Source organism: Ctenopharyngodon idella, chromosome 21 (assembly GCF_019924925.1).
Source record: "Ctenopharyngodon idella isolate HZGC_01 chromosome 21, HZGC01, whole genome shotgun sequence".
NCBI lineage: Eukaryota > Metazoa > Chordata > Actinopteri > Cypriniformes > Xenocyprididae > Ctenopharyngodon > Ctenopharyngodon idella.
The window spans coordinates 10,874,898-10,902,500 of NC_067240.1; the positions used below are offsets into that span (position 1 = coordinate 10,874,898).

A 27,603-nucleotide genomic window follows, 5' to 3' on the forward strand; every position below is an offset into this window, starting at 1 on the left:
ATGTGCTTTTTACAAGCGCCAGCCGCATGCATTAATTGCTCACTGTAGAGTTGGCCTCTGCTGCCATGGCAACCGCTGTAGGCTCTATAGCCATGCACAGCAAAGGCCCAGCTGCTCCTGTGGCGATGACACTGTCCCGTCTGTCCGCCCCATGTCACCATGGCGAGTCCATGCGTGCATCTCACTCATTAACGATAGTGTCGCTGTTAGCCAGGAGCGGGAACTGCCATCTTGGATGTACTCATAAATCTCAACAGTTTGCATCCTACTGTTTTAAAGTCCACCGTACATGGGCAACCAAGACAAAAAGATGCATGAGTGGAAATGACTCACTTTGTTTTCTCTTCCTGCAGGCTAGCCAGCTTGGAGTGTACAGGGCCTTTGTGGATAATTATGAACTCGCCGTGGAGACCGCGGAGAAGTGCTGTCAAGCAAACACACAGTTCGCAGAGATCTCTGAGGTAATGCCTACTGGAGTGCTCAAGATCTTGTTATTCTAATACAGGAACAGATACCTCTACCCAAAGTCCCCAGCTTAGTTCTTACCAAAGCAAACAAACACAAACTTCTGATTGGTTAGAAGCAATAGCATCCTGTAACATAACCCAAGCTAGAGAAAAATATTAGTTGCTAACAATACCAGTTACCACACCACACAATTATGCACTTGTATAAATATCATTTCAAGTTTATAAACTAATTATACAGCAAAACATATTTTATTAAATTGGCATATAGATGTATAGGAAAGTTAAAAAACAAGAAAATGGAATTGTAGCCTTTAACAACTTCCAATCAGATCTACTGTGTCCTTGATGCATTTTGCCAGCAAAGAACAAGTAATTTCCATTTTTTATTTGGGACTTTACCTGCTGCACTCCTCCATGGGGTCACTCAGAGTTACTGATTAAAAAAAGAGACCATTACCAACCAGCATAGCAGATCTAAAAGCGGCGCTCAACCCTCTTCAGAGTTCAGCAGGAGATTTTATGCCTTGCTAAATGTTATGAAGAGAGGGTGTCTGGAATAAAATCTACATGATGATGCTCACCTCGTCCCACTTTATTCCCCCTACCAGCTGTTGTCATGCCAACTACTACTTCCCTTTACACTTTGGATATGCTTCCCTTCTAACACAACCAAAAGCAAACATTAGGATAATTGTTTGTTCGCACTGGCGGGGGTGGACAATTTCTAGTGAGTTGAGTTCTAGAGTGTATTGCCGTCAGTGTAAAGCTTGCAATAGGAAACATTTACTTACTGCATATGTAGATCAAATGTGACTGGCTAATTTATTCATTTAGTCTCTCCCGAAAGGGATTCTTTTGAAATATAGCGAAGGGAGGAGGGAGAGTTGAATATACGCAGTAACAGAACAAGTACTCTGTCAAGCATGTAACAGCAAACTTTGTTTATTTTTACGTTTAATGTTTGGACTATTCTGTGCTATTTACAACTGTGACTAGCTCTGAGGTTGCCAAAACAACTGACTAGTGATGCCAAATTAACAATTAGTTTGTTCATAACTGTGAAATGATCTTCATGTAAACATAACAATCTACTGTAGCACCTGAGAGCCAATGAACGCCATTTGTTAGGAGAATATCTGCTGTAATATGTGAAATAGTTGTTCTGTAATAGTAATCTGATGTTCGTTTTGAGATTAGAGTTACCAGGCCTGCGTGATGGTGTGCACTTCACAGGTTTATTGATCCTGAGTTTGTCTCTGATATCTCTGCAGAGTCTCAAGGTCAGGAGCACCAAGGAGTGCAAAGACCTGACAGCCAAATACTCACTGGAAAGTAAGAAACAAGCAGATTGCATTCATTGTTTTCATATATTGTTGCATTCTATAGCCATTATATTATCTGTAGTATTTTCATTGAGCTTAAGTGTTGCACATTTTGCTCCAGCATGTAATGTCTTTCCTTGTTTTAAATTCAGTTGCATAAAACCCATTGAGTGGGTGGATTAGATAAGGTTTCAAACATAGGCATTTGAGCCTGCAGTATGAAAGTGGCTCTTGTGAATAATCACCCAGTGTATGTGTTCTCTTCTGTCTTGTCTCTGCCAGCTTTGCTCTATAAACCAGTGGACAGAGTGACACGGAGCACGCTTGTTTTACATGTGAGTCAACCTTAATTTATCATAATTGTTTTAAGCATTGCTTAAATGTGTATGTTTATAATTTTAACTATTGCTTATATTTAGGGTACTTTCCAGTTGGCAGATAGTGCCTTGGGAAGCTCACTTCCCTGGTTATTCGGCCATCCTAAAGGCCCGGGTATACTTCATTTTCCACGTTCTGCTCATCTCACGCACAGTTCAGCGTGTGAGCCTTTCAAAGTATACTCCTTTGGCCGCGAGCGCAGAAAGATGCGTTCGCCGCATCTAGTGGATTTTCTTTTCAAGCGCAAAAGTCACTCGCACATGCACTGTTGTACACGCACCATCCGCGCGGTCTCAAAAATTGGGCTGCGAAAATTACGTCATGTGGACGGTGCCTATCTCCGATTACTCAAAGAGTGTTTAAAGCATGCAGATATGCAGTTCTCAGCACGAGTCTCAGGTTTCTAAGGGAACTGGAGCTTCTAACAACTGCTGCAGTGATGCAATAACTTTACCAATTGTTGATTTAGAAGGCGGGACTAACACTGTGTCTACACCAGATGCGAGTGGCTCGGCACGACAAAAGCAGATAGAACCCATTATATACAGTGATTCTGTCTACACTAGATGCGGCACCACACAACATGACAAATTCCAGACAGTAAACTGATGCCGCGTTTTATTTTTGATGTACTTCAAGTACTCGTGCTACTTCTGACACAAAGAATAAATGGATTTGCAACAGTTGCTTTGTCATGTCTAGTGTAGACACATGTAAGGTGCCCTAGAGCCGCCATATTGCTAGTTGGAATTTCTCCTATTCATAGCAATAAGAGTGCACTGTGTTGGTTATATATACAGTCTTTTGTTTTGCATGGACAGAAAAAAATTAAACATTTTATTAAGAAATAACATTGATTAAATCAAATTAAATACATTTTGCTTTTAGGTTTGATGTTTGTGTGTATTTTATACAGGATCTTCTGAAACACACACCCTCCAGTCACCCAGATTACCCCCTCCTGCAGGACGCCCTCCGCATCTCCCAGAACTTCCTGTCCAGCATTAACGAAGAGAGCACACCTCGCCGCCAGTCCATGACAGTCAAGAAGGGAGAGGTGAGTGCAGAAACCCCTCCTTCCTTCCATCTTACCCCTCTCCCTCACTCTCATACGTCCTCCATCTTGTTTACGATAGAGAGTATTTGTCAAAAACGTATTTTTAAAGGGCAAAGAAATGTCAAAATTCTAGGTCGCACAGTGCAGGTGCCCTGAAGCCATTCAGCCAATGAGCTCCCATCAGGATATACAGCCAGCCATTTCCATCCATCTCAGAGCCAGCCCACCCTCTGCTCTCCGCAGAACCTATCCTTGGGCGACACTGCCTTCTCTTTATTTCACACTAGCATATACTCTCAATCTCCACAGAGGCTTTACACTATAAATAAAACATCCTCTATTTGTTACTGAATTCTTTGCTGCATTTGAGTTGTTCATGCTCAGATCTAGTGGGATTTATTTTTAATCACCTCTTCGGTATCTGCTTACTAATGCTCTTGAGTCATGATGATGTCATTAGTTACAGGCGGTAAGAAAGCGCATAACCTCCCTGACCCCGGCAGAGAAAAACACCCTTAAAAGGATTTTGGGAATTTAAGATATGTTTGGTTTTAGACACAGAGACTCTCTGTGCCGCCCCCTTCGTTCCAGCAATGTGGCCTCAGGAAAGTGGCAGATAAATTGTTGCTGTGTGATTGATGGCGAGCAGTGCTTGCGTGTAATTTGCCTTAATGAGCCACCTTACTCTGCCTCGCAACTCATTGATTATTCATACAAGGCCATCTTGTGTGGAGCAGGCTCCACCCACTTTGAGTAAACGGTGAGGAGGAGTTTGCTACCGCTCTCTACAACGCTCCCACCTTCCTCCCCTCGGGCGCGTGCGGACAGAGCAACTGATCAAATATTGATAGTGTCTGCATGAAAGGAACTCATGGAAATCAATGTGTTGTTGTGGAGCTTATTGTCTTTCAGCCCAGTCGAAGAAAATACAAGCTTTAGTTTATCTTCCTTTGGTTTTTATAGTTTTTAGATGATTTAAGCACAATTTCTTTATTAGCTAATACTAGCTTAACTAATACTAATGCTCATACTTTAGGGGTTCAAATAGACCATGAGTATTAAACTTTGCCATATAGCTCTGGCATCCAGCACGTTTGTGATACTGACATGAATCACACGTCTTATTGACGATAACCTGGAAAGCACCCAGATTACCATAGCAACCATATATCAGCATTATAAAAATTACTTTCAACGCCTTAGAAACTGCATAGCTATGCCTTACTGTTTTTGTACAATTTTTGTAAAATATTTTGTTAGTGAGTATGGAGAAACAATATATTGGTTATCGACCAATATTCGAGTTTTATTGTTTTAATTAATCAATATCGGACAATATTGGATATATATATCAGCTGATATGTAAGGGATAATCCAAGGCTATTTGTGCATTAAATGATTTTAATGCACGACATGGAGGCAAAGAACCACTGACGCGAAGTGGAGGGTGGTTGCCTCTGCAAAGTGCATTCAGATCAATTAATGCCCAGCTAGCTGTGAATTATCTCACTTATACCATGGTCATTTGCCAGCATTGACAAGTTAAAGCTGTCATTGATGTTGGCAGAGCTACATTTGAGTGGAAGGGTTAAAATGTTATTTTTGTCAGCTTTCACTCGTTAGATCTAGCATTCTGTCAGCTTTAAATCAGACACAGAGATGAAGTGGTGTGGTAAGGTTAAATTTATTTGATAGAATTATGACATTTATTTGAATGAATTAGTCTGTCTCGAGAGAGAGAAAGAGAGATGTGCACGTGAATAACCTGCTCTGTGCAGTGTCTCTCTACTAGCAGTGAAGCTGTGAGTTTAATTAAAAACAGTGACGTTACAACATCCTTGCGAAGTAAATTTTCAGTAGCGAAGTTAATTTATTAATAAAAGTTGTGGGGCAGGTTGACAAGTTTCTGTGGTCGTGTTTCTGTGTGTGTGCAGCGCGATCTCCGATATTTGCGAGTGTGTGTGTGTGTGTGTGTGTGTGTGTGTGTGTGTGTGTATGTGTGCTTCAATGAAAGCAGCGCATTTATATAGAACGGTGATTAAACTGACTCTAAACTACCTGTGCATTAAACATTTTAAACGTTTTATTGCACACCTTCCAGCCAATCAGAACTGAGTATTCAGACAGACAATGGTATAATGGATATGTTATTGTACCTGCCCATTTCCCCTTCTTTTTTTACATTTAGATTAATCTAATGCTCACTTAAAGCTAATTTTTAAAAACCCAAATCATTCAATAATGCTGTTAAACGTAATCTTTAACAAATCTCAAAATGAATGTCCATTTTTCATACTGTACTCTGTAAAGTTGTGATGCCTAAATTTGCTTGTAGCATTTTAAGAAATTGATTTTAAGGTTTTAGACAAATAGTATAGGATATTTTATATACTATATTTTATTTATTGGTTTCCTGCCATAACATAAAAATAATTATTGGCTTACTGGTATCAGCTGTAATTTTTATATCATTATTACTTTTTATTGTTTAATTAATTTCTTTCATTTAGTTATTCTAGAGATGCATCTAGCTTGAGCAAAGAGGTACAGTATGGTGCCCTAAGCATTTCTTTGGTAGATGCCAATGAACAATGATCTCATTATTTAAGAGTAACTTCAGAACTGATATCAGTGGGCAGCTAGAAGCATTAGCATGATTGTTCAGGTCATGGTTGCGTTGATTGCTAGGGCTTCTAGTGTTACCCGTGCTGGAAACTGGAGGTATGCGGGTGAGAGAGGGAGAGAAGAGATTCAGGGTGGCCCCAGAGGCCTGCACTTGCTGGGCCAAAGCCACTTAATTAAAATGCAAATGAACCTGCCGATTTCAGAAAGCAGGTTTCAGCATCTGCGATACAAGCACACACAGCGATGGGCTTCATATGTAGCTGCACACATTTGATGCACACACACACTCATTCATAATGAAAGTATGCAAATGAAGTGTATGCACTAAAGACACATAAATGCAAACACACAGAAGCAATTCAAACATCCGAAATCCTGTACAGTAGATACACATCAAACGAATATGCATACACAACCAGACGACCTCGGGCTCTTCAAAGCCACCTGCTCTGTTCAAAAGACTATCACAAACATATGCATGTCAACATACAACACACACAGACTCGTCTGAAGAGCGTTTTGCTTCTTACCTTTAGGGCACAATCTCTTGAGAGGTGACTTAAGCAAATAAATGTGCTTAGTGTCACTTTGTTTATAAGGAATGTAACATTATCAGTGATAAGCTCATAATAACAAATATTCATATTAAAAATAATTTCAAGTAGCATGAAATGTTAAGAAGGGTAAAAATGTGCACCCCAAAGGGGTTTTTGTCTTTACAAACACTGTTTAAGCTTCACAAGCTGTTCATTTTTTTTTTTTTTTTTTTGAATGGCTGTGTTTAGTTTTCAGTGGTTTCGGTCCATTTGTAGTGGGTAATTATGAGATATTGCCATTGTCATGTTTCTACTGGAGGCAAACTGTTGGAAAATGTCATCTGATGTGCTGAGACAGCTCATTTGAGCATCTCCTCTTCTACAGAGAGGGAAAAAGCACATTATGTTCACTTTAGACTGATATGACACTGGTATAGATTTGCACACAGTGTACAGTGCAGTCTAGTACAAGTGTTTGCAGAAGAAATTTAGGTAGGATACCTGGCCTGTTCGTTCTTGGACATGTTTGTATATGTCTGTGTGCTTGTGGGTGAAGAAGAAAGAGAAAGGAAAAGAGGCTTTTGTCTCTGCATTTCGCCTACAGTGAGACTGTTCTGGAAATGCCAGTCATGTAAATGCAGATACGTGGTGCTCTTTGAAAGAAGAGTTTTAGTGTGTGCTGTTGGGTGTATGTTTTTATTACATTGTTGTTTGTTGGATAGAAAGTATAAAGGGATAAAGTACAGTGAACTGGTCACTGGTCTGGTAGGGGTACAGTGATTTTTATGTGCAATGTATCTTTTAGCCTAAGATTAAGATAATACTTTTGTGCTGCCACTATGCAAATAGTAATGATAATAAATAAGAACAATAATTAATATCAAAAATAATATTAACAGTAATGTAACAATAACACTATTTATTTATTTATTTATTTGACCAAGATTAACTAATAATAAATAAATATAATAAATAATAATACATCAAATCAATTAATATTAACAATATTTTTGGTAACAGTAAAGGGAACACATATTCACTATTAACTACACCTTTTGCTCAGTTAACTCTTAATTTACTGCTTATTAATAGTTAGTAAGGTAGTTTTTGTAGCGTTTAAATTTAGGTATTGGGTAGGATTAAGGGATGTGGAATAAGGTCATGCAGAACAAGGCATTATGTGTACTAATGAACAACCAATATGCAAACTAATAAGCAACTAGTTAAAAGAAATGAAACCTAAAATAGTGTTACCATATTTTTTTATTTCTATTATTATTTGACCAAGATTAAGAACTGACAAAAATATTTTTTGCAGTTTAATTTATAATAATAATTATTGTTATTATTATTAGCATTACTGCAAAAATAACCAGTCAGATGTCAATTATACAATTTAGTGGTCATTATACAAAACATATTTGACCACAGAATGCCACAAGAATAAAGCTCCCTACTGTTTATACCATCCCCAGGACGGCTGAGTGCATTACCATTGGGAAAAGAATCATAAATATGTACTGAGTGCCTTATCCTCCCTTTTGATTAAAGGCTTGTGGCAAAGTGAGATTTTTGAAAGGTCCCTCACTCACACTGATGTGACCAGAAACTATTGTTTCCTGTAAACATATGGCCGTCCCTTATTTTCCTGCATTTCTCTTAAGAAGAGTTCAGCAAACACGTTTTGGACAACCTCTTTCACAGTGTTATGGACAACCTCTTTCGCAGTGGTATGTACTTCCTGCATGATTCCGTTTTGAAATAGGACCAGTATAATCTTGGTGGTGTGGGAGCATTTGGGAACATTGTGCTTTTCACTAGTGCTGAGTGGGATCTTTTGGGCACAAACAGCTCTTCGAGTCTCTGCATTCACTACTGGAATCATCTACGCTATTTCAAGACAGTAACCATCTACTTACACAGGACCCCGCAAATTATTTACTGCCGAAACAGCTGAGCTGAGGAAAAAGAGGCGCCGTTAACCGCTGATTGAACTGTTTGCATTGACTAAACTATGTAATTGCTCTTCCTTTTGGTAGAGATGTGGAGAGAGGCTGTCTTTTTTTTGCCCACTGCACTTCTGTATGCTGAAAATGGAGCCATGTGGAATAGGAATCTCATTTTTGGCGGTGGCATAAGCTGAAATCAAGCCATTAGACTTTGTTCTCGAAATGCAATGACGCACATCATGTCTGGCTTGCTGGAAGTTTTGGAATGAGTGTGTAGTCACTCTTCCATCTCTTCCGTGTCCCCAGCTGCAGACAGCACATCACTGGGAAATTCACTCAAGCATGTATGTTTGGGTGAGTCAACTGCAATAGTAATGTTGCACCAAAAAATTAGTGGTCTTTGAATGTGGAGGTGAGTGGAGCCATGGTTAGAGCATCCAATTGGATGAGATGCTTGTGATATCATCTTTTGTTTCCCCACTGCAGAGGTGACGTGTTGCTGTGGGAGCACTGAAGCGTGACATGTGGCCGGGGGCTGTGTTATGCGTATTTGTGTGTTTTCACACATTAATTACCACTTAGGCTTGCAGGTCTATCACTTAGCATATGATCTGCTGACCGGAGTTACCCATTTCAAAATGTCCTCCAAATTTTCTCATTTCATAAACACAAAGACTCATCAAAACGAGCTCACTGCTCTTTTCTGATTGTTGATGTCGTTTTTGAAAATAGGGTGGGACTGCCCCCTAGTGGCACTTCAGATAAGTTAGAATTGTTCTGTTATAATTAACATGCTAATATAAATGTTTGGGATCAATAAAAAAGAAAATGAATACTTTTATTCAGCAAGGATTAAATTCCAAAGTAACAGTGAACTTTAACTTGGCTTTACATGGTTACAAAAAATATATATATTTAAAAAATAAATGCTGTTCTTTTGAACTTTGTTCATCAAATATTCCTGATAAAAAGATTCATGGTTTCCACAAAAAAAATAAAAAAAAATAATAATAATTAAGCAGCACAGCTGTTTTTTGCATTGATAATAATACGGACTGTTTCTTAAGCACCAGACCAGCGTCTTGGAATGATGTCTGAAGGATTATATATATATATGTAATTTAGATTTGCCTACTTTATTTTTCTGTATGTCAGAACCGGCAGCTGTTGAAGGACAGCTTCATGGTGGAGCTTGTAGAAGGGGCCCGGAAACTACGCCATGTTTTTCTCTTCACTGACCTCCTGCTCTGTGCCAAATTGAAGAAACAGATTGGAGGGTAAGGAAAATCTCCTTGTCTCTATCTTCTCTATTCATTTTTGTCTTTCCCTAATTCTGTTCTACTCTGTCTACTCAAATTCAGCTCACATTTACCATATAGGTATTGAGTCAGACACGCTTGTTATTTTCACAATCCTAGCCTAACATCCTAACTCTTCAGTCTGCACTATCATCCATTCTCTATAATCATATTCTATGATGTATTTTTGCCTGGATATTAAATTATTTCCCCCTATCACCCCTTCTTCCCCTCGTGCTGTCTGTCTGCAGGAAGAGTCAGCAGTATGACTCTAAGTGGTACATTCCTCTCTCAGACCTCACCTTCCACACGGCGGAAGAGTCAGAGCCCCTGCCTATCCCACAGGCCCCTGATGAGGAGCTGGATGCCATTAAGATCAAGATCTCATCCCTGAGGAGTGAGATTCAGAGAGAGAGGGTACAGGATATTTTAGGCAACTTTTCACTCAAATTGTCATGCTGATGATCTAATTTGTAATCAGTATGTTTTTTTTTGTTGTTTTTTTTTAAATGTCACAAAACATTTTTATTTCAAAGAATCCTGAAAAAAATGCATTATGGTTTCCCCAAAAATATTAAAGGGTTAGTTCACCCAAAAATGAAAATAATGTCATTTATTACTCACCCTCATGCCGTTTCACACCCGTAAGACCTTCGTTCATTCGTATTTCCTTCGTATTTTTGTTGAAATCTGATGGCTCAGTGAGGCCTGCATAGCCAGCAATGACATTTCCTCTCTCAAGATCCATTAATAAATAACATATTTAAATCAGTTCATGTGAGTACAGTGGTTCAATATTAATATTATAAAGCGACGAGAATATTTTTGGTGCGCCAAAAAAAACAAACTAACGACTTATATAGTGATGGCCGATTTCAAAACAATGCTTCATGAAGCTTCGGAGCGTTATGAATCAGCGTGTCGAATCCTGATTCGGATTGCGTGTGAAACCGCCAAACTGCTGAAATCACGTGACTTTGGCGCTCCGAAACGCTGATTCGACACGCTGATTCATAACGTTCCGAAGCTTCATGAAGCCATCAGTATATAAGTCTTTATTTTGTTTTTTTGCCGCACCAAAAATATTCTTGTCGCTTTATAATATTAATATTGAACCACTGTACTCACATGAACTGATTTAAATATGTTTTTAGTACATTAATGGATCTTGAGAGAGGAAATATCATTGCTGGAATATGCAGGCCTCACTGAGCCATCAGATTTCAACAAAAATATCTTAATTTGTGTTCCGAAGATGAACGAAGGTTCTACGGATGTAGAACGGCATGAGGGTGAGTAATAAATGATAGAATTTTAATTTTTGGGTGAACTAACCCTTTAAGTAGCACAACTATTTTCAACATTGATAATAATAATTAAGTTTTCTTGAGCACCAGATCAGCATATTGGAATGATTTCTGAAGGATCATGTGACACTGAAGACTGGAGTAATTATGCTGAAAATTCAGCTTTGCCATCACAGGCATAAATTACATTTTAAAATATATTGAAATAGAAAATAATTATTTTGAATTGTAATAATATTTCGCAATATGACTGTTCTTACTGTATCAAATAAATTTAGCCTTGGTGAGCCTAAGAGACTTTTTTAAAACACATTAAAAAATCTTACCGCCCTAAAACTTTTGAATATTAGTGAATATTTGACTGTCAAAAGCTGTGTCTTGCTTATCTAGACAGCATTTTTTGGGCATCATACCTGCATTCAAATGTTAATTAGACAGCATACTAGGTTTTAAGATTGCTTTTTACTCCCTACCTCAACAGAGAGCCAACAAAGGGTCAAAGGTTATGGAGAGGCTGAAAAAGAAGCTGTCAGAACAGGAATCGCTACTGCTGCTGAACTCTCCTAACATGCCCCTCAGAGTGCATAACCGCAATGGAAAGGTAAGAGCCAGTGATTCACAGCCATTCTGTCGTATTTGATTTTCATCCTCACACTCCTTCTCAATGTTCCTTCTCATGCTCACAGTCCGTGTCGGTTATGCATTTCAGAGCTACATGTTTCTGATCTCATCGGACTATGAGCGTGCGGAGTGGAAGGAAGTGATTCGAGAACAGCAGAAGAAATGTGAGTGGCATTGTCATTGAAATCAGAAGTAGATCATGTGATAGTGTTTTTTCCAACTGAATGCTTACTCATTTTCCAGGCTTTAAGAGCTTCAGTCTGACATCCATGGAGCTTCAGATGCTCACCAACTCTTGTGTCAAACTACAGACGGTCCATCAATTACCCCTCACTGTCAATACAGAGGGTAAGGAAGGTGCACAGTTCTGAAAGACAACATGAAATTAAAGCTCTGTTGTTGTTAAATGTTCCTGGATATATTGTGCATGATTGTTCAGTGCAAAATGTAAATAGATAAATAAAATTTGCCCACATCTTAAATTACTTTTTTTCTGTTGGTATAACCAATAATGAACTGTAGTATTATTATTATTATTATTATTATAATATTGTATTTCAACAATATTTAATTTTTATTATATTATTTTTTTATGTATTTAAAATCTGTTGAACTCCACTTTTTTTTTCTCTACTTACAGAGGATGAATCTACTGGACTGTACGGATTCCTGAATGTAATTGTCCATTCTGCCTCTGGACTTAAACAGAGCTTAAGTATGTGTCTTTTTCCTCCTTTCCTCCTTCTCTGCGCTTATCAAATTTCATGTATACATTTGCTTAGCCTGTCCTAGCACTACATTAAAGCATCAGTAACTCTTCCTCTCTTCAGATCTGTATTGCACATTAGAGGTGGACTCCTTTGGTATCTTTGTGAATAAAGCCAAAACAAGAGTGTACAGATACACCACAGAGCCCAAGTGGAATGAGGTAATCCCACATGCTCGTCTCTGTCTATACACCACCGATATGAAAAGACCTGCCTGCTGAATGCTCTTGAGGCTTTAATTCTTAATTAAGAGCAACATAAGTGAGGCCATGTGGAATACGAAGGCCTTCTGTACAAATTATATTATATTTTAATTAAGAGCAATTACCATCCCACAAAGTAAAGGGGAGAAAACGAAAACAAAAGGAAATGAGGCATAGCAGGTGTTAAATTTGGTCAGAAGTACCCTTACACTGTTTGGTGAATAGCGTTAAAAAGCAACACTGTATTTGTTTTTTCTAACAAAATGCAGGCATTCTGTAGGCATTATAATTATTATTATTATTCAGAAGCATGCAGCTTTTTATTTATTTTTTATGTATATTTAATATTTATTTTCCCAGAAAGATGTTTTAGCTACTGTATGTATATATTTGTTATATACTGTATATTTGATGTATATACGTATATATATTCTGGGTAATGTGGTTTGTCTGTATTGTTTCTGCCTCAGGAGTTTGAGATTGAGTTGGAGGGCTCCCAGACTTTACGTCTACTTTGTTACGAAAAGAGCTACAACAAAGCCAAGATGAACAAGGAGGATGGAGAGAGCACAGATAGAATTATGGGCAAAGGACAAATCGCGGTATGATCTACGATACACTGCAACAAACATTTTTCTGTTTTTCTTAATAAGTGTTATTTTAGTATTACTTATATGCTATTATTGTATTTAATCAAATTTCGAAATTAGCTTATATTTTAATATTTTCAGTTTTCATTTTAATTTTTGTTTAAATGTTATGGTATTTGGTGTGCTTTTGGCATTTTTATTAGTTTTTTTTTTTTTTTTTTTTTTTTTTTAATATTTCTATTTAGATTTTGTTTATTTCAGTTTTAGTCATTTTAATACTGAAACTTATTTTATTCAGTTAGTGACTTGGGCAACATTTTATTTTAAGCTTTTCATCTAATGTATATATTTCAGCTTTATTTCATTTAACAAAAATGATTTTTAATAGTTTTAGTTAACAATAACAACACTGGTTGATATCACCCAGGCTTTGTATATATACAACCAAAAGTTGGATGAACGGTTGACTAATCATCCATCAACCCCACTAGTCATTTATTGAGCTCAGTGAGGACTAGTATGTTTTTGTGGTTATTTAGCTGATATATATGGTAGTTGGAATCTGTATATCAAATTGGCAAATTCCTACTGGTTAAACAGATGAGTTGCAGGCATAAATTTATTAGTTAGTGTCATTCTCCATCTAGGCACTCAGTGAGTCCGGTCAAAGGTATAGCTGCTCTTATGAGAGACGTGGTCCCAGATGGGGACTGGCCTTTATACTCCAGACATTTAATCTTCTTTTTAATAGGTAGGGTGTTATTCACTCTGCCCTGGCTTTTAAGGCATCAAATCATCCATAATTCATGTGTCCTGTCTGAAAATGTCACATCCAAAACAACGTCAGATCAGCTGACCTATCAGTCCCCTCTCCAGAGAGCTTTGTGGGGTCATACAAAGAGCGCAAAATTCTTTTGCCTTACAAATTATTGCTTGTAAAGTCTAGGTTTAAATGCAATTGGTTGAAAGTGTCGGTTGGGGGGGATTAGGGGGCTGTGCTATGATCCCTCTGTGGTTCTGACTTGATTTAGACAAGGCCCCCCATCAGCCAGCTGTGACTTTGGGAAGCTCTTCTCAAGTCCCCAAGTCATAAAATGCATTTTTGTTGTTGTTTGTTCATTTTTGTGTAGTTAAGTATTGTGGTCTTTGTAAAATCAATTAATTTTCTTTTAAACGTTACAATGATTTATTGCTTTGCTATTTGACTTTTAGTTTTCTGTAGACTTTTAGTTCTTGCACCAAATGTAGCTTCCAGGCAAGTCTGCCTGCTCTGTCATCAAATTTACAATCACAGTAAAGCAGAATCTGTACTGTTCTATAGGCTTGTGCCATGGGAAATGTAATAGTCAGATGTAATAGGCATTTCCAGCACAGCACTACAACAACCGTAATGAAATGACCCTTCACAATAGATAATGCTTTACAAGGTACTCTGTTAGAGAGCTACAGATGGCAATTTACTGTATCTGTTCAAAATAATACCTTACTCACCTGCTGAGTAATAAAAACATCATCTCCACCTCGCTTTTACAACATTTCACATCCCTCAGTTCTCGCCATCTCCAAAAAGCCAAGCCAATGTTGATTCTCATTTTATTACAAGCTCTGTCATGTTCTCTTTTTGCCAGCAGATTCTCCTTGGTTTGGTGTTTTTTTTTAACAAGTGATTCCCTAAGAAAACCATCCTGCCTGGTCTAAAATTAAACACGTATAATAGGCTTAAGAAAAAACACATTTTGGAAAAAAGATTGATGCATGAATTAACTCATTATTTCAATTTTGTTAATTTTGAACAACAAAAAAGTTACATAGCCTACCTTAAAATTTTATTTTCAGTTTTTTCATTTCAGTTTAGTTTATAATTAATGTGTTTTTTTGTTTGTTTGTTTTTTTAGTTTTCACTCTATGACTACTAGTTTGAGTTCATCTGTATATTTAGTTTTTAGCATTTTCGGGCTTCTTAATGTGTTTACTAATATTATTTATGTATGTTAAAAACTGTTAAATTCCTCAAGGGTATCTATCAGGGGTATATCACTCCATAGTGCCTTTTTTCATGTTTAATATTTATAATTTATAAAATACAGTAGTGTGTGTCCAAAAAAAAAAAAAAACAAATTATTTTAGTTTTAGAGTCATAAAACTTTAATTATGTTTGCTTTTATTTCAGTTAGCGAAAATTATTTCATTCACATAAATGATGGCAACACTGCATGGCAGCAGAATAAACCTGCTCTGATTGGTGCACTGAATGTTAGTGGCTGTAGATGGATTTATGGGCTGGGGCAGGGCAGCTTACTCAGGCAGAGGTAAGTCAAGGGATCATCTGTTCTGAGCTTGAGGTGCAGAAAGAGAAAGTTATGCAGATTTCCAGTAGGAAACAGTGTTGAGACAGTAAAGATTGAAATAAGAGGAAAATAGGTCCTTCAGTAGATTTTGGGACTCTTGAAGAATCTGGATGAAAATCAGTGTCAGCATTTGCAGTGCAGCAAGTAATTGGATCTCTGTAGCTCAACAATTGCACCAGACTGAGGATTTATTATTGTCAAAAGAGCTTCTTGAGACCTTCTGAGTTATTTGAATTTATGACAAAAGCTCATTGCTGAATTGCAGCAATGGATCTTTTAAAAACAAATATAACCCTTAAGGATGATCCTCAAGATCCATATCATACCACATCCTAAGGGATTTCCAGTTCCAGCTGAAGATCTCTGCTCAGTTTTTATGCACAGTCGTAGATGGGCAGGAGATGAGTGAAGATGAGGTAGTAGGACTGGCTGAGGAGGGCAGGAGCTGCTCTCCACCCTTCAAGGAATATGATGTGGGGCTGGTGGAGGGTGTAGAGGTAGACATTTCCACGCAAGCTGCCCTGGCAGGCAAAGGAACAAGGTTATGGTGCCGTGTACAGAATTTTCTTCACAGAAGAAAGGTAAAGTGAGGAAAAATGACAGATTGTTGTTTATGTTAAACTGTATTCAATCATAATCAAAAGTTTAACAGTTTTGCATGGGAAAATGTTTAAGCGGTGACTGGCAGTGTCCTGCAGTGTGATGTGATATACTTCACCTAAAATATTTTAAACATTTTTTAAATTTCTTTTATAATTAGAATACGTGCATTTTATGGCCTTAGCTGAGAGACTAAAAGAAAGAAAAAAATATTGTTCATATTTTTTAAAGTATTGTATTAAATATTCTTTCTTTTTTTCAGAAAGTATTAAATATTGCACTTTGATGTTGAAAAAATTATCTTTCAATCATTTTTTGTTCATTGTTAGGTTATCATGAATACACTACTTTATTTAAAATGTATTGAAATTTCGGTTAACTTGGAAATGAGAATATAAACCACGGGACATATTACTTTTGACATCTACTCTGGCTTTCTAGATAATCAAAATAATTTTTCAAAAACAGTACATAGTAAAAATATTTTTTTAAGCCATAATAATCAATTATAATATCATTCAAACCATTATAATTAATAATAATTTTCAAGCCACAAGTCAAAATGTACCAAAGGTAATATTATTATTTTTAATTATTTCCACTCATGTCAGCATTCTACCTTACATTTAAATATTATATATAAAAGATATATTATAGTAATGTGTGTGTGTGTGTGTCCTGTGCCACTGGAGCTCTAATGACCTTAGTTGGCACTGGTGTTTGGCCAGTTCTTACTCTCCCTGCCCCGTTGACAGACAGGTTGTAATGACTGAGATGATGAGATTAGATAGCAGAGCAGGATCAGGCCTTACACGAGACCATATGGAGATTAGGCCAGGATGAGGGAAAGGAACATGCTGAACTTGGCCCACTCCAGATGGCCCCACATTTGCTTAGAGGGGTCATAGTAATTGCCTGGTGATGTGTAAAACTGCTGTATAAGGAGATCTGGCATTATGAAAAATGTTCACACATCACTTCAGACACTTCATAGCATCTGTGGTGTTTATAATGGTTAAAGGCACACGTGCAGCCAATACAAAAGCCCTCTAGATCGAAGACAAATGTTCCATGTCTGTGTTGGAAATCCCATTGTATTTTACTTGTTTCTTATCTAGTTGGATCCTCAGATGCTCCAGGGTAAAGACTGGCAGAGAACAGTTATCCCTATGAATGGGGTGAGTATATCCACATCTGCTCCTCTGCTGTAATCCTACTATCCATCACTAAAATTACTAAATATACACTTTTTCCGAAGATTGAGGTGAAAATATCCATAAAGTTCACCAGCCGGGAGTTCAGCCTGAAGAGAATGCCATCACGGAAGCCCATGGGTGTGTTCGGAGTAAACATCTCCACAGTGACAAAGTGAGTCAGCACACATTTAATATATGAGGATTAACATTAACTAGAAAATGATTTGGTCCTTTTTACACAAAGGCGCTCAAAGCACCACATTTTGATGCGTATAAAAGTTCTTGCGCATGTTTAGGTGTTCACTGTGTCAAAGGAAATTAGAATATACAGAAAATTATTGACTTCATAGAACTCTGCCTTTTTCTGTGCAGTGTTTATGGTCTGATTTGATTGACAGTAATGAGGATTGTCTGTAATGAACTTCCTAATGGGTTTAAGGGCAGAACCAATTAATGCTATAATAACAACATGATAACACCAGTACAGATGCTTAGAACCTAACATGCGCACTAAAGGTCTCTACATAAGTAGCACCTACAGCTGATTAATGTAAAACATTAAAGAGATAATTCATCCAATAATAAAAATTTTGTCATTTGCTCACCCTCATGTCATTGCAAACCTTTGTTCTGTTGAACACAAAAGACATTATTCTACTTAATTTCTGAACAGCTCTTTTCCATACAATGAAAATGTACAGTGAACACAGGCTTTCAACTATTAAGCAGCACAACAACAAAATTTTCAACATTGATAATAATAAGAAATGTTTGTTGAGCACCAAATCAGCTTATTAGAATAATTTCTGAAGGATCAAGACTGGAGTAATGGCTGCTTTAAAAAATAATAATAATAATAAATGTGAACACAAATAAATAGTAATGATTGCTTTAAGATAAAAAAATTTGATTTTGTTTGCATATCTTGGAAAAAATGGTTGTCCTTGTTTTTGTTCATCATCTTTAAAATCAAATGGCTGATCTTGTGATATTGGTATTATTTCTTGTCTCAGGCGGGAGCGCTCTAAAGTGCCCTACATAGTCAGACAGTGTCTAGAGGAGATCGAAAGAAGAGGAATGGAGGAAGTGGGCATCTACCGTGTCTCAGGAGTGGCCACTGACATCCAAGCGCTCAAGACTGCATTTGACACCAGTGAGTGACCATTGTCATTTCATTTCACCTTTATTTATATAGCACTTCATACAGTACAGATTGTTTCAAAGCAGCTTTACAGTGATGAACAGGAAAATAATGATTCAATGATGCAAACATAATTTAACTGTGCTCTAAAACAGCTCTAAATAGACAATAATAAACAGTCATTATTTGGTTGAAATGAGTTCAGTGTTGATTTAGTTTGGTTCAACAATTGTTTAAAGTTCAGATGAACATGGTGTGTTTTAATTCCAGGCTGCATCACAAGATTGTGGATTAATATCATTCAGAATATTTCATCCAGTTCCTTCTGCGTGAAGATCAGTGTACATCACGCCCTGTTTTTTGTTTTGTTTTTTACATGGAGCAATGACAGATATATTCAGTCAGCTAATAAGGTTGCTGATCTCTCTTTCCTTCTTTCCTTCTTTCTTTCTTTTTCTTTCTTTCTTTGTTTCTTTCTTTCTAACAGATAATAAAGACGTGTCAGTAATGATGAGCGAGATGGATGTGAATGCCATTGCCGGAACACTGAAGCTGTACTTCAGGGAGCTTCCTGAGCCCCTGTTCACCGACGAGCTCTACCCTAACTTTGCAGGAGGCATTGGTTCGTCAACTGTTTTAACTTACAAAACACAATGCTAGTTATTGAGCAGGCCTGGCTTCTTAAAGGTAGAACCATGTTGATTATGTCGTTGTTACTCTGCAGCTCTCTCAGACAGCGTAGCTAAGGAGAGTTGTATGCTGAACCTCCTGCTGTCTCTACCAGAGCCCAACCTGGTCACCTTCCTTTTCCTGCTGGATCATCTCAAGAGGTAGGCAAGATCGAAATGACTTTCACAATGTTCTTAGAGGCTTAACAACAAGGAATACATGTTCCTGGATCAACATCAATTGTTTCTGGAACATTCATATGAAAAGAAAAAAAAAAAAAAGAAAAGAAAAAAATCAAAGTTGGATGATTTTAGGGGTAGGATTGGAGATTGTGTTAGGGTTAAGGCTATGACTGGTTGATAAAAACATTGTTTCTGGAGCTAGTTCTGCTTGGTTACATCACATGGTGCTTCTCGGAGTGCTGGTAGCTTCATAATCAAAAGATTTAGTTGGGTGAATCTCACCATGAACATGTCTAGGTCAAATTTCACCCCAATTCCAAAAAAAAAAAGACTATAAGAAAATAAATTATATAAAGCTTACTTTAGGACCGGTATGAATTTTTTCATATAATTCCATGATAATTAAGCACATTTTTCCCTCAAATTCTCATTAACATAATGTGAAAAAAATCATACTCATTACTGAAAATCCTCCTGTCTGAACACATTGATTTATTTTTTTATTAAATATAAAAAGTGCCACCAAGCCATATAAGTATTTTTAAGAATAATGTAGTAATAATAAATGTATAAGATAATACAATATAATAATCTCTCCTTCCTCACTTTCTGCTCTTCTTCTTTTTGTTTTTAGGGTTGCAGAAAAGGAGAGTGTAAACAAGATGTCTCTTCACAATCTGGCCACCGTGTTTGGCCCAACCCTGCTACGACCTGCTGAGAAGGACAGCAAGATCCCCACTAACCCCACACAGCCTATCACGATGGGGGACAGCTGGTCGCTGGAGGTCATGTCACAGGTATGCTCAGACCTATTTTCAGTGTGAAACCATAAGGAAAAACATGATTGACTATTTACAATTTAAAGTCTATGAACATGCTGTCAAGTACCACAGAAAATTATTTAAATGTGTCTCTGTAAAACAATGGGAAACACATTTACAGTATGAACCTATGTTTTATCAGTTACACATCTCCTGACATGTTCTGTCTTTTTTGGTTCTGTAGGTGCAAGTTCTGCTGTATTTCCTTCAGCTGGAGACCATCCCGACGCCAGACAGTAAGAGACAGAGTATTCTGTTTTCCACGGAGGTCTAAAGGAGTGCTTATTCTCATTGTAAGTGTCACACAAGTGGGAAAGAGAGTAAGCAAGTATGTCCACCCACTAGGTAATATGGGCACTGGAATGCACAAGAGCTACTCCTCCTGGGCAAAAGCAGGAGTGTTTCGCCTTTCGCGCATTTTCTCTCTGCCGCCACTAGGGGGCACTGCAGCCCTTTTAAACATTGAAGAACTCTAGTTACTCGGAGCACATCTTGAATATTACTGAACCCTCCATATTAACCGCCTATTTTTCTCTGAACATCAGTGTCCGTTCAGCACCTTCGCTCCGCATTCTGTGACTCCTCAGATCGCTGAGCATGCTCTTGTGTCCTGTATGTGGGCCTCTAACGGTCATTCATATCAGCTGGTGACAGTGAATTCTGTCTCTTCTGGCTTTATGTTTGTCCTCATTTTGTCTGTCCCCACTGGTCACTGATGCTCTTTCTGTGCTGCTACAATTCAGTATCCAGCTCCAGATCCTTTTATGTGATAGATAATTACATGGCAGTTCAACGTAGTTCTTATTGAAGACTCTTTAAAAGTCAAATGACTAGCTTCTCTTAGTGTTCGTCAATCATTTAAAGGACTTAATTTAATAGGATTTCTGTGTAGAAGATGGTGTTTGGTTCAGTTATTGTCAGTGTTGATGTGATTCTAATTTAAGAACATCAAGAAACAATCGGAAAAATTGATTGATCTGAGTAAAATCTCGTTATTTAATTTTCCTTTCCTTTTTTTTTTTTTTTTTTTTTTTTTTGGCCCATACCTCTCTATCAAGCAATATTTAAGGATTCATGAGTGTGTTTAAAAACATATGATATGTGTTTCATTATGCTTTTGTAGTTTAGATTTTTCCCTCATATTTTGGGAGAGAGATAAACCTTCATACATTTCTAAGTACATAACCAAAAGGGTCAACATATTTTTTTTATTCTAAGTTTTTTATCTAATACATATAGAATAATTATGATTATTTATTTGGGGACAGATATCAACATCACTGTCATTTCAGAGTATGTCTACATTTATCACTAACTTATCTGTGTTATGAAGTACTGTAGATTCCTTACATATCCTCTTATTTTTCCTTTCTTTTTGAATCCGTTCAGGATTTGAAGATGCTCTGAGGATAGCACACAATATTAGCATTTCCCCTGCCGTATATCTAGTGTTGAGAGATGACCAAACGCAGAGGTTTTTAGCATGCTTTGGCTTTAAACTCTACTGTCGTTCCCATCAGCTCTCTCTCTCTAGCTTCACAGCACACTGTGGTTTATGTCTCGCTGAGAACCATACAGCAGTGCCTCTGTCTCATCGTAAGACATTAAAGAGATAGTTCACCCAAAAATGAACATTCTGTCATCATTTTCTCACCGTCAAGTTGTTCCAATCCTGTATGAGTTTCTTTCTTCTGTTGAACACAAAAAAAGATACTTCTTCTACAGTTGATGAACCCCATTGACTTCCATAGTATGGAAAAAAAATACTATGGAAGTAAATGGGGACCATCAACTGTCTGGTTACTGACATTCTCCAAAATATCTTGTTCTGTGTTCAGCAGAAAAAAGAAATTCATACAGGTTTGGAACAACTTAAATGATGACAGAATGTTCATTTTTGGGTGACCTATCCCTTTAAGGTAAGAACACAACGCTGTATATAGCACAAATTGTTGCCCTTTAGTCCTGTCAGATGGTTTAATGAAGGAAGAGTTAATAATGGACACCAAGAACGATGCAGTACAGGAACAGTACAGGTATTATGTCTTTATAGCATTTCTGTTAATTATATCAATAGTGCTCTTAATTTTATTATTTCAGTTAAAGGTGCTTTAGAACATTATTTAACATGCAGGCATGTTTTTTGATTTAAAATTTTTTTTTTTTTTTTTTTTTTTTTATGTTTGATAAGTGTTGTTTGTGTGTTTGAGTTGTAATGTTAAACCAAATTCTGGCTACTGTAGAAGGATTTTTGAAGTCTGTCATATATACAAAAAGGGGTGCAACGACTGAAAAGGAATTTCTGTTAATTCACCGTCTTTTTTGCGTTACCGTGTGCAGTAAAGGTGCGTTCCCATTATCAGAGACTCTTCATCTCATCTGTCCTCTTCTCTGATTGTCGGCACTAAATGTACATTTCCTGTATCTTGCACCTGTCCGAACTGAATTCAGCATACAAGATATGAATCATCATTTTACAGCATCACATGTCAGTTTCTTCTAGAGATGTCCCTAATTGTCTTTTTGTAATATGAATCTCTTAACATAAACTGTGATCTGTTGGGTATCAGAAGGCATTAGGTGATTCGAAGCATTCCTGTTGTGTTAATTGCTTATTTAATGTGCTTATTTAGATTGTTGAATGTTGCTGGGTTAGAAATATTGGACATATGCTCCAGTTCAATGGGAGTGATACAGAGCATAATATTTGAGAAGCAATTTCTTTGCACTGCACATCGTTTAAAGACTAATGTGATCGTTTCTTCTCAACGTAATGAGATTGTATCACACACAGTGAGAAACGTCTATAAACATCACATTTTCTGCAGTCTGATATTGCATTATGCAAGAAACAGATTTATTTGTATCCATGAAGTATAGCAGTTTTGAAATGATTGGTCATGAAAGCACTGCAAGGGGTCCATCTGTGTCATCCATTGTAATGTTATGATGATTTATGTTGAAATCTTGCCTTTAAACACATGAAGACATGCTGGACAGCCACTGGGACAGGCTATGGATGCTCTCCCCTTTTCCTCTTAAGGTTTTTGTCACTATTTATTATTGCTAATATCTTAATGTTCTGGTTATAGGACTGTACAAATAGATAATGAATTCTGCAGACTGAAACGTTTGGAAGGCATTTGCGGCCTATGTTTATACACAAAATGTTGAATAAAACCTCCTGTATATGAATACTTGCTGCTTCATGGTGTTTTTTCCAAAAAAAATATTACTTTTCATATTTAATCTGGGGCACCACGGTAGTTTCCCTGCCTTGTATTTGAATTAATATTCTTAATTTATATGTATTCTATACATTATATATTCTTAATGTTTACCATCAATGTTTTAAAACTCAACTGTTTGTATTACACATATGTAATACTGTATGTGTCCACATTGGGGCAGCACAGCCTTACATTGCTTCATTGTGATTAGCGCTATTGTGTTATTTAAGTTTTTCTTTTCTTTTTCATTAAGGCAATTCTACTCATTTGACATAGGCTACTGTTTATATATATATATATATATATATATATATATATATATATATATATATATATACACGCAAAGCCTGTTTGTCTTAAAAATGGAGGACGGATGTTTTCATTAATGTTTGTATGCTAGATGTTGACAAAAATAGCACTGTTCAGTAAAGATTAGGCTATATGAAAACCTGTTTTTCACATGATTATTCAAAAACAATAATAATATTGCCAATAACATTGCAAATGCAGGAAAACATATGTAGATGTAACTAGCCAATGCTACTGATGAATGTTTCAAAATTTTTATTGTTTTCCTAATTATATAGTCAGTTCCCATTTCTGTATGTCAATGTTTTTGTTCCATAGAGCCTTATTTAAAAGTATTCATCACTATGTCATGATGACATCAGGAAAGATGGCAGCTTCCTATGAGAGCAGCTTAGTAGATTTATTTTTGGTGCATTATGTCTAGTCCTGTGCTTTTGCAGAGGCCGCACAATCCTCCGGTGTCCGATAAGAAGTCCTGTTTCCTGTTCATAGTATGAGACTCTGAGCTTTGAGGAACAGGGGGGGTGGATTGAGTTAAAATACAGACTGACATTTTGTCATAGAGCTGTTATGAGAGAGAGTGAGAAAGAGAGTGTTGTGTTGTCTGTTGCTGTCTGATTACTCATGTCCACAGTTCTATCTCTCTCCTCCGGCTGTCGCTCCTCCCTCACCAGGCCATGAAAGCTCTGACCGTTGCAGCGTGGATGGGGTCAGATAAGACTATCCCGCTCACATCATGGCCCTGCCTGCTCTGAGAGGCCTGCTCCCTTCAGATTTCACCAACTCTTGTTTAGTTCCTCCTCTCCCACTTCATTTCCATGTCTCCCCTTTTTACATTCACTCACTACTAATGTGTGGTTTTTGCTTTCTCATTCTGTTGCCTCATCTTCAGGCCGTTTTGATGATCCTTGTTGTGTCTGAGGCAGTTTTGCTCCTGGCTGGTCACCGAACTTCAAACCCTCCCACCCTTCATGTCTGGTATCTGTCAATCACTCAGTATCACTGGTTTTCCATTTGTATGTGACCCGACACACGTTTCCTGCATCCACAGCAAGACAGATCTGCTCCCTTTAATCATAAGAGGGAACTTTTGTATTGAGCCATGCGTTGTAACCTCATTAAGTTAAATATTGTGATTTATGGGTCAATGTTGTGATGCATATTTTCTTCATCTTATCTGCTAATTTATTCAAAAATACATTAAAAATTCAATTCTTACATACATATTCATACAATTAATACACTGTACAGTGACTTGAATATGCCTCTTCTACAATAAGAATGTTTAATTATATCAGTTTTTTTATATTTATATTGTTTTAAATATTAATATAAATTATTATTTAATTGTATTAATTATTTTTTATTATGATATTAATATTGTATTATATAATATATTATTTTAAATTAATAAGATATTTTAACATTTTTATGACAAAATGAGGCTGGTTGTAAAATGTCATGTGGTGCGACTCCCCCACAAAGTAATATTTATGAATTAATAAGTAGTAAGTCTTATAAGTAGTGTTTTATATATATATATATATATATATATATATATATATAAAATAAATAAACAATATATATTATATAAATATATTTATATATTTATTATTAAGGCGAGGCTAGTTCAGGCTGTAAAATGTCATATGGTGCGACTCCCAAAAAAAGTAATATTTGTGAATTAGTAAGTCTTTATATTTGTTAAAAAAGTATATGTATATGTATGTGTGTGTGTGTGTGTGTGTGTATATATATATATATATATATATATATACACACACACACACACTCATTATTAAATTAATATGAAATACTTTGTAATGAGATACTTTGTAAATTTATTTATATATTTATTATTATATATTTATTATTAAGGCGAGGCTAGTTCAGGTTGTAAAATATCATGTGGTGCGACTCCCAAAAAAGTAATATTTGTGAATTAGTAAGTCCTTATATTTTTATAAAGTAGTAGTAGTAGTAGTAAATACTTTTTACTTTAAACTATATTTTAAAATTGATAATTAAGGTAGTACACTCATATCAATGTGTAAGAAAAATGTTAACTTTTAACTTAACATTTTTAGAGTCATTAAACTTTTCTTGGAAATACACCATATGAAACTAACACATTTCTAAAACCTTTGCTCAGGTGTTGTAGTCTAGATTTTTAAAAGACTTTTATAATTAGATCACTTCTATTCTTTTATTTTTACCTGCACTGTCCCCTCAAAATCATCTGAGATATGAAACATAGCATTGCACAATCAAAAGGACAAACTAACATCAGGACACTTATGCAATAAAAGCATTCATTTGGTTTCCATGTATCTCTGAATGCTATAGGCACATGCATAATCCTCTGAGTGGATTTAAATAATGATTGCCCCTTATCTAGTGTCCCACTCTAATCTGTGTGGTTCGGGCCTTGCTGTGTCATCGCTCCGCTCTTGGTCGTGACGTGCCAGCTGTCTATCTGCGTCTTCTCCTCATCTCCAAACCCATAAAACTCCCTGACAGGCCTTTTATTTGAGACGCGCCTGCATGTAGCACTTTTTTTCTTCTTTTTTAAATATGTGGACTGAGGTCTCATAAGACATAAACCGTTCATGTCTTTGTGCTTGGCCGCTTATGCAAGCACTTGTAAATATACTCTTATGCTCAAACACATGATTTCCATATACTGTAGATAGACTTTAAAATAAATATTATTTTTTGCTTCTGTAGCAAGCTGAAAGACAAACACGTTTTAAAGTAAATATCTACATGATTCGTTTTCTGTGTTTGTTTTATGTTTTCTACTTTTACATTCTTTAAAAACTTTTGTAGTGCTGTTTAGGAGCTTTTCTTTGCTTTTGGGAACAGAACATGGGTGAAGCATTTCTGAAAATCCTCAAAGTAGCATATACAGTTCATTTTGAAAATAACAAAGATAATGTTTTGCTAAAGCTGTATGTTTTTTTGCCATTTCTTCATGCTCTGCTGCACAATCAGCCAGTTTAATAGAAAGCTCAAGTCTTTATTTTCTAATGTGATCATTTTCATTTATGATAGTCCCCTCTGTGATAAGGTCTCTGCTTTCGCTCACACTGTCGACTGCTGCTTTGCCTCGGGCAAGCGCAGTCAGGGTGTTTTGCATATCTGCTCATTTGTTAAGCAAATCTCTAACCTTCTATCTTTTTTTCTTCATCCCTCCCTGTCTCTCCTTTTCACTCTACCACTCTACTTTTGTAATCTTGAAAGATGTTGTGACCTCTCGTGAATGTTTCTGTGCATATACATATATATATATGATGAATTTATGTGTCTGGAGTATTGGTGTCATGTTGTGCTGATTCATTGGTTCAGTGTGGATGTGTTAACATTGTTTATACGAGCGGACTGATGTACACTATAGGTCAAATTTCTCTTTTTGCCTGCAGGCATTAACAGCTTTTGGCAGCGAACCCATTGAAGTTGTTTTGTTTTGTTTTTTAATGATGTCGGCCAGTCCAAAATATCTGAAGGCACATCTCTTTATTGTTCCTGACAATTAATTCTGAATTACTGTTTCGACAAATACAAAACAGCTGCAAAAGCTGAGTGAGTTTAACATATGGTAGGTATGATTCGTTGGAATATATTAAAAGATTAAAATCAAACCATATACATGCTTAACTGAATTTGTCTCTCGTGATCTTTTGATAACAACATCTGATTGATGAGGTTTTTTCATGAAAATTCATGAAATCAGTATTGTATATAGATAACTATTGTATATAAGTAAATTAATAACTATTGATTCTTACAACCGAATGAATCAATACTGAATTTACTTAAGATGGACAATGACGCCATTTTCTTTAAGAGCTGCTGTGCAGCCAAAAATTATATACCAGTTATCACTGTAAAGCTGCTTTGACACAATCTGCATTGTAAAAAGCGCTAAAAAAATAAAGGTGACTTGACTTGACTTGACTAGACAAATATAAGTTGTGCTAATGA

The 27,603-nt window shown here is 36.5% G+C and overlaps 1 protein-coding gene across 2 annotated transcripts in view; it reads left to right on the forward strand.

The window, feature by feature from the left end:
* The window catches only part of bcr (BCR activator of RhoGEF and GTPase), a 73,056-nt gene extending 49,779 nt beyond the window's left edge, over positions 1 to 23,277 (forward strand). For both annotated transcript variants that reach the window (XM_051877479.1, XM_051877480.1), the window contains 19 exons: positions 354 to 461; positions 1,742 to 1,802; positions 2,075 to 2,127; positions 3,087 to 3,227; positions 9,493 to 9,614; positions 9,887 to 10,052; positions 11,424 to 11,543; positions 11,652 to 11,727; positions 11,807 to 11,911; positions 12,204 to 12,278; positions 12,394 to 12,491; positions 13,004 to 13,135; positions 17,190 to 17,249; positions 17,330 to 17,439; positions 18,281 to 18,420; positions 18,896 to 19,030; positions 19,133 to 19,238; positions 19,894 to 20,056; positions 20,265 to 23,277. In XM_051877479.1, the coding sequence (XP_051733439.1) occupies positions 354 to 461; positions 1,742 to 1,802; positions 2,075 to 2,127; positions 3,087 to 3,227; positions 9,493 to 9,614; positions 9,887 to 10,052; positions 11,424 to 11,543; positions 11,652 to 11,727; positions 11,807 to 11,911; positions 12,204 to 12,278; positions 12,394 to 12,491; positions 13,004 to 13,135; positions 17,190 to 17,249; positions 17,330 to 17,439; positions 18,281 to 18,420; positions 18,896 to 19,030; positions 19,133 to 19,238; positions 19,894 to 20,056; positions 20,265 to 20,354 (2,061 nt within the window). In that variant the 3' untranslated portion in view covers positions 20,355 to 23,277. The remainder of the gene's footprint in view (positions 1 to 353; positions 462 to 1,741; positions 1,803 to 2,074; positions 2,128 to 3,086; positions 3,228 to 9,492; positions 9,615 to 9,886; positions 10,053 to 11,423; positions 11,544 to 11,651; positions 11,728 to 11,806; positions 11,912 to 12,203; positions 12,279 to 12,393; positions 12,492 to 13,003; positions 13,136 to 17,189; positions 17,250 to 17,329; positions 17,440 to 18,280; positions 18,421 to 18,895; positions 19,031 to 19,132; positions 19,239 to 19,893; positions 20,057 to 20,264) is intronic.
* The last annotated feature ends 4,326 nt before the right edge of the window (positions 23,278 to 27,603 follow it).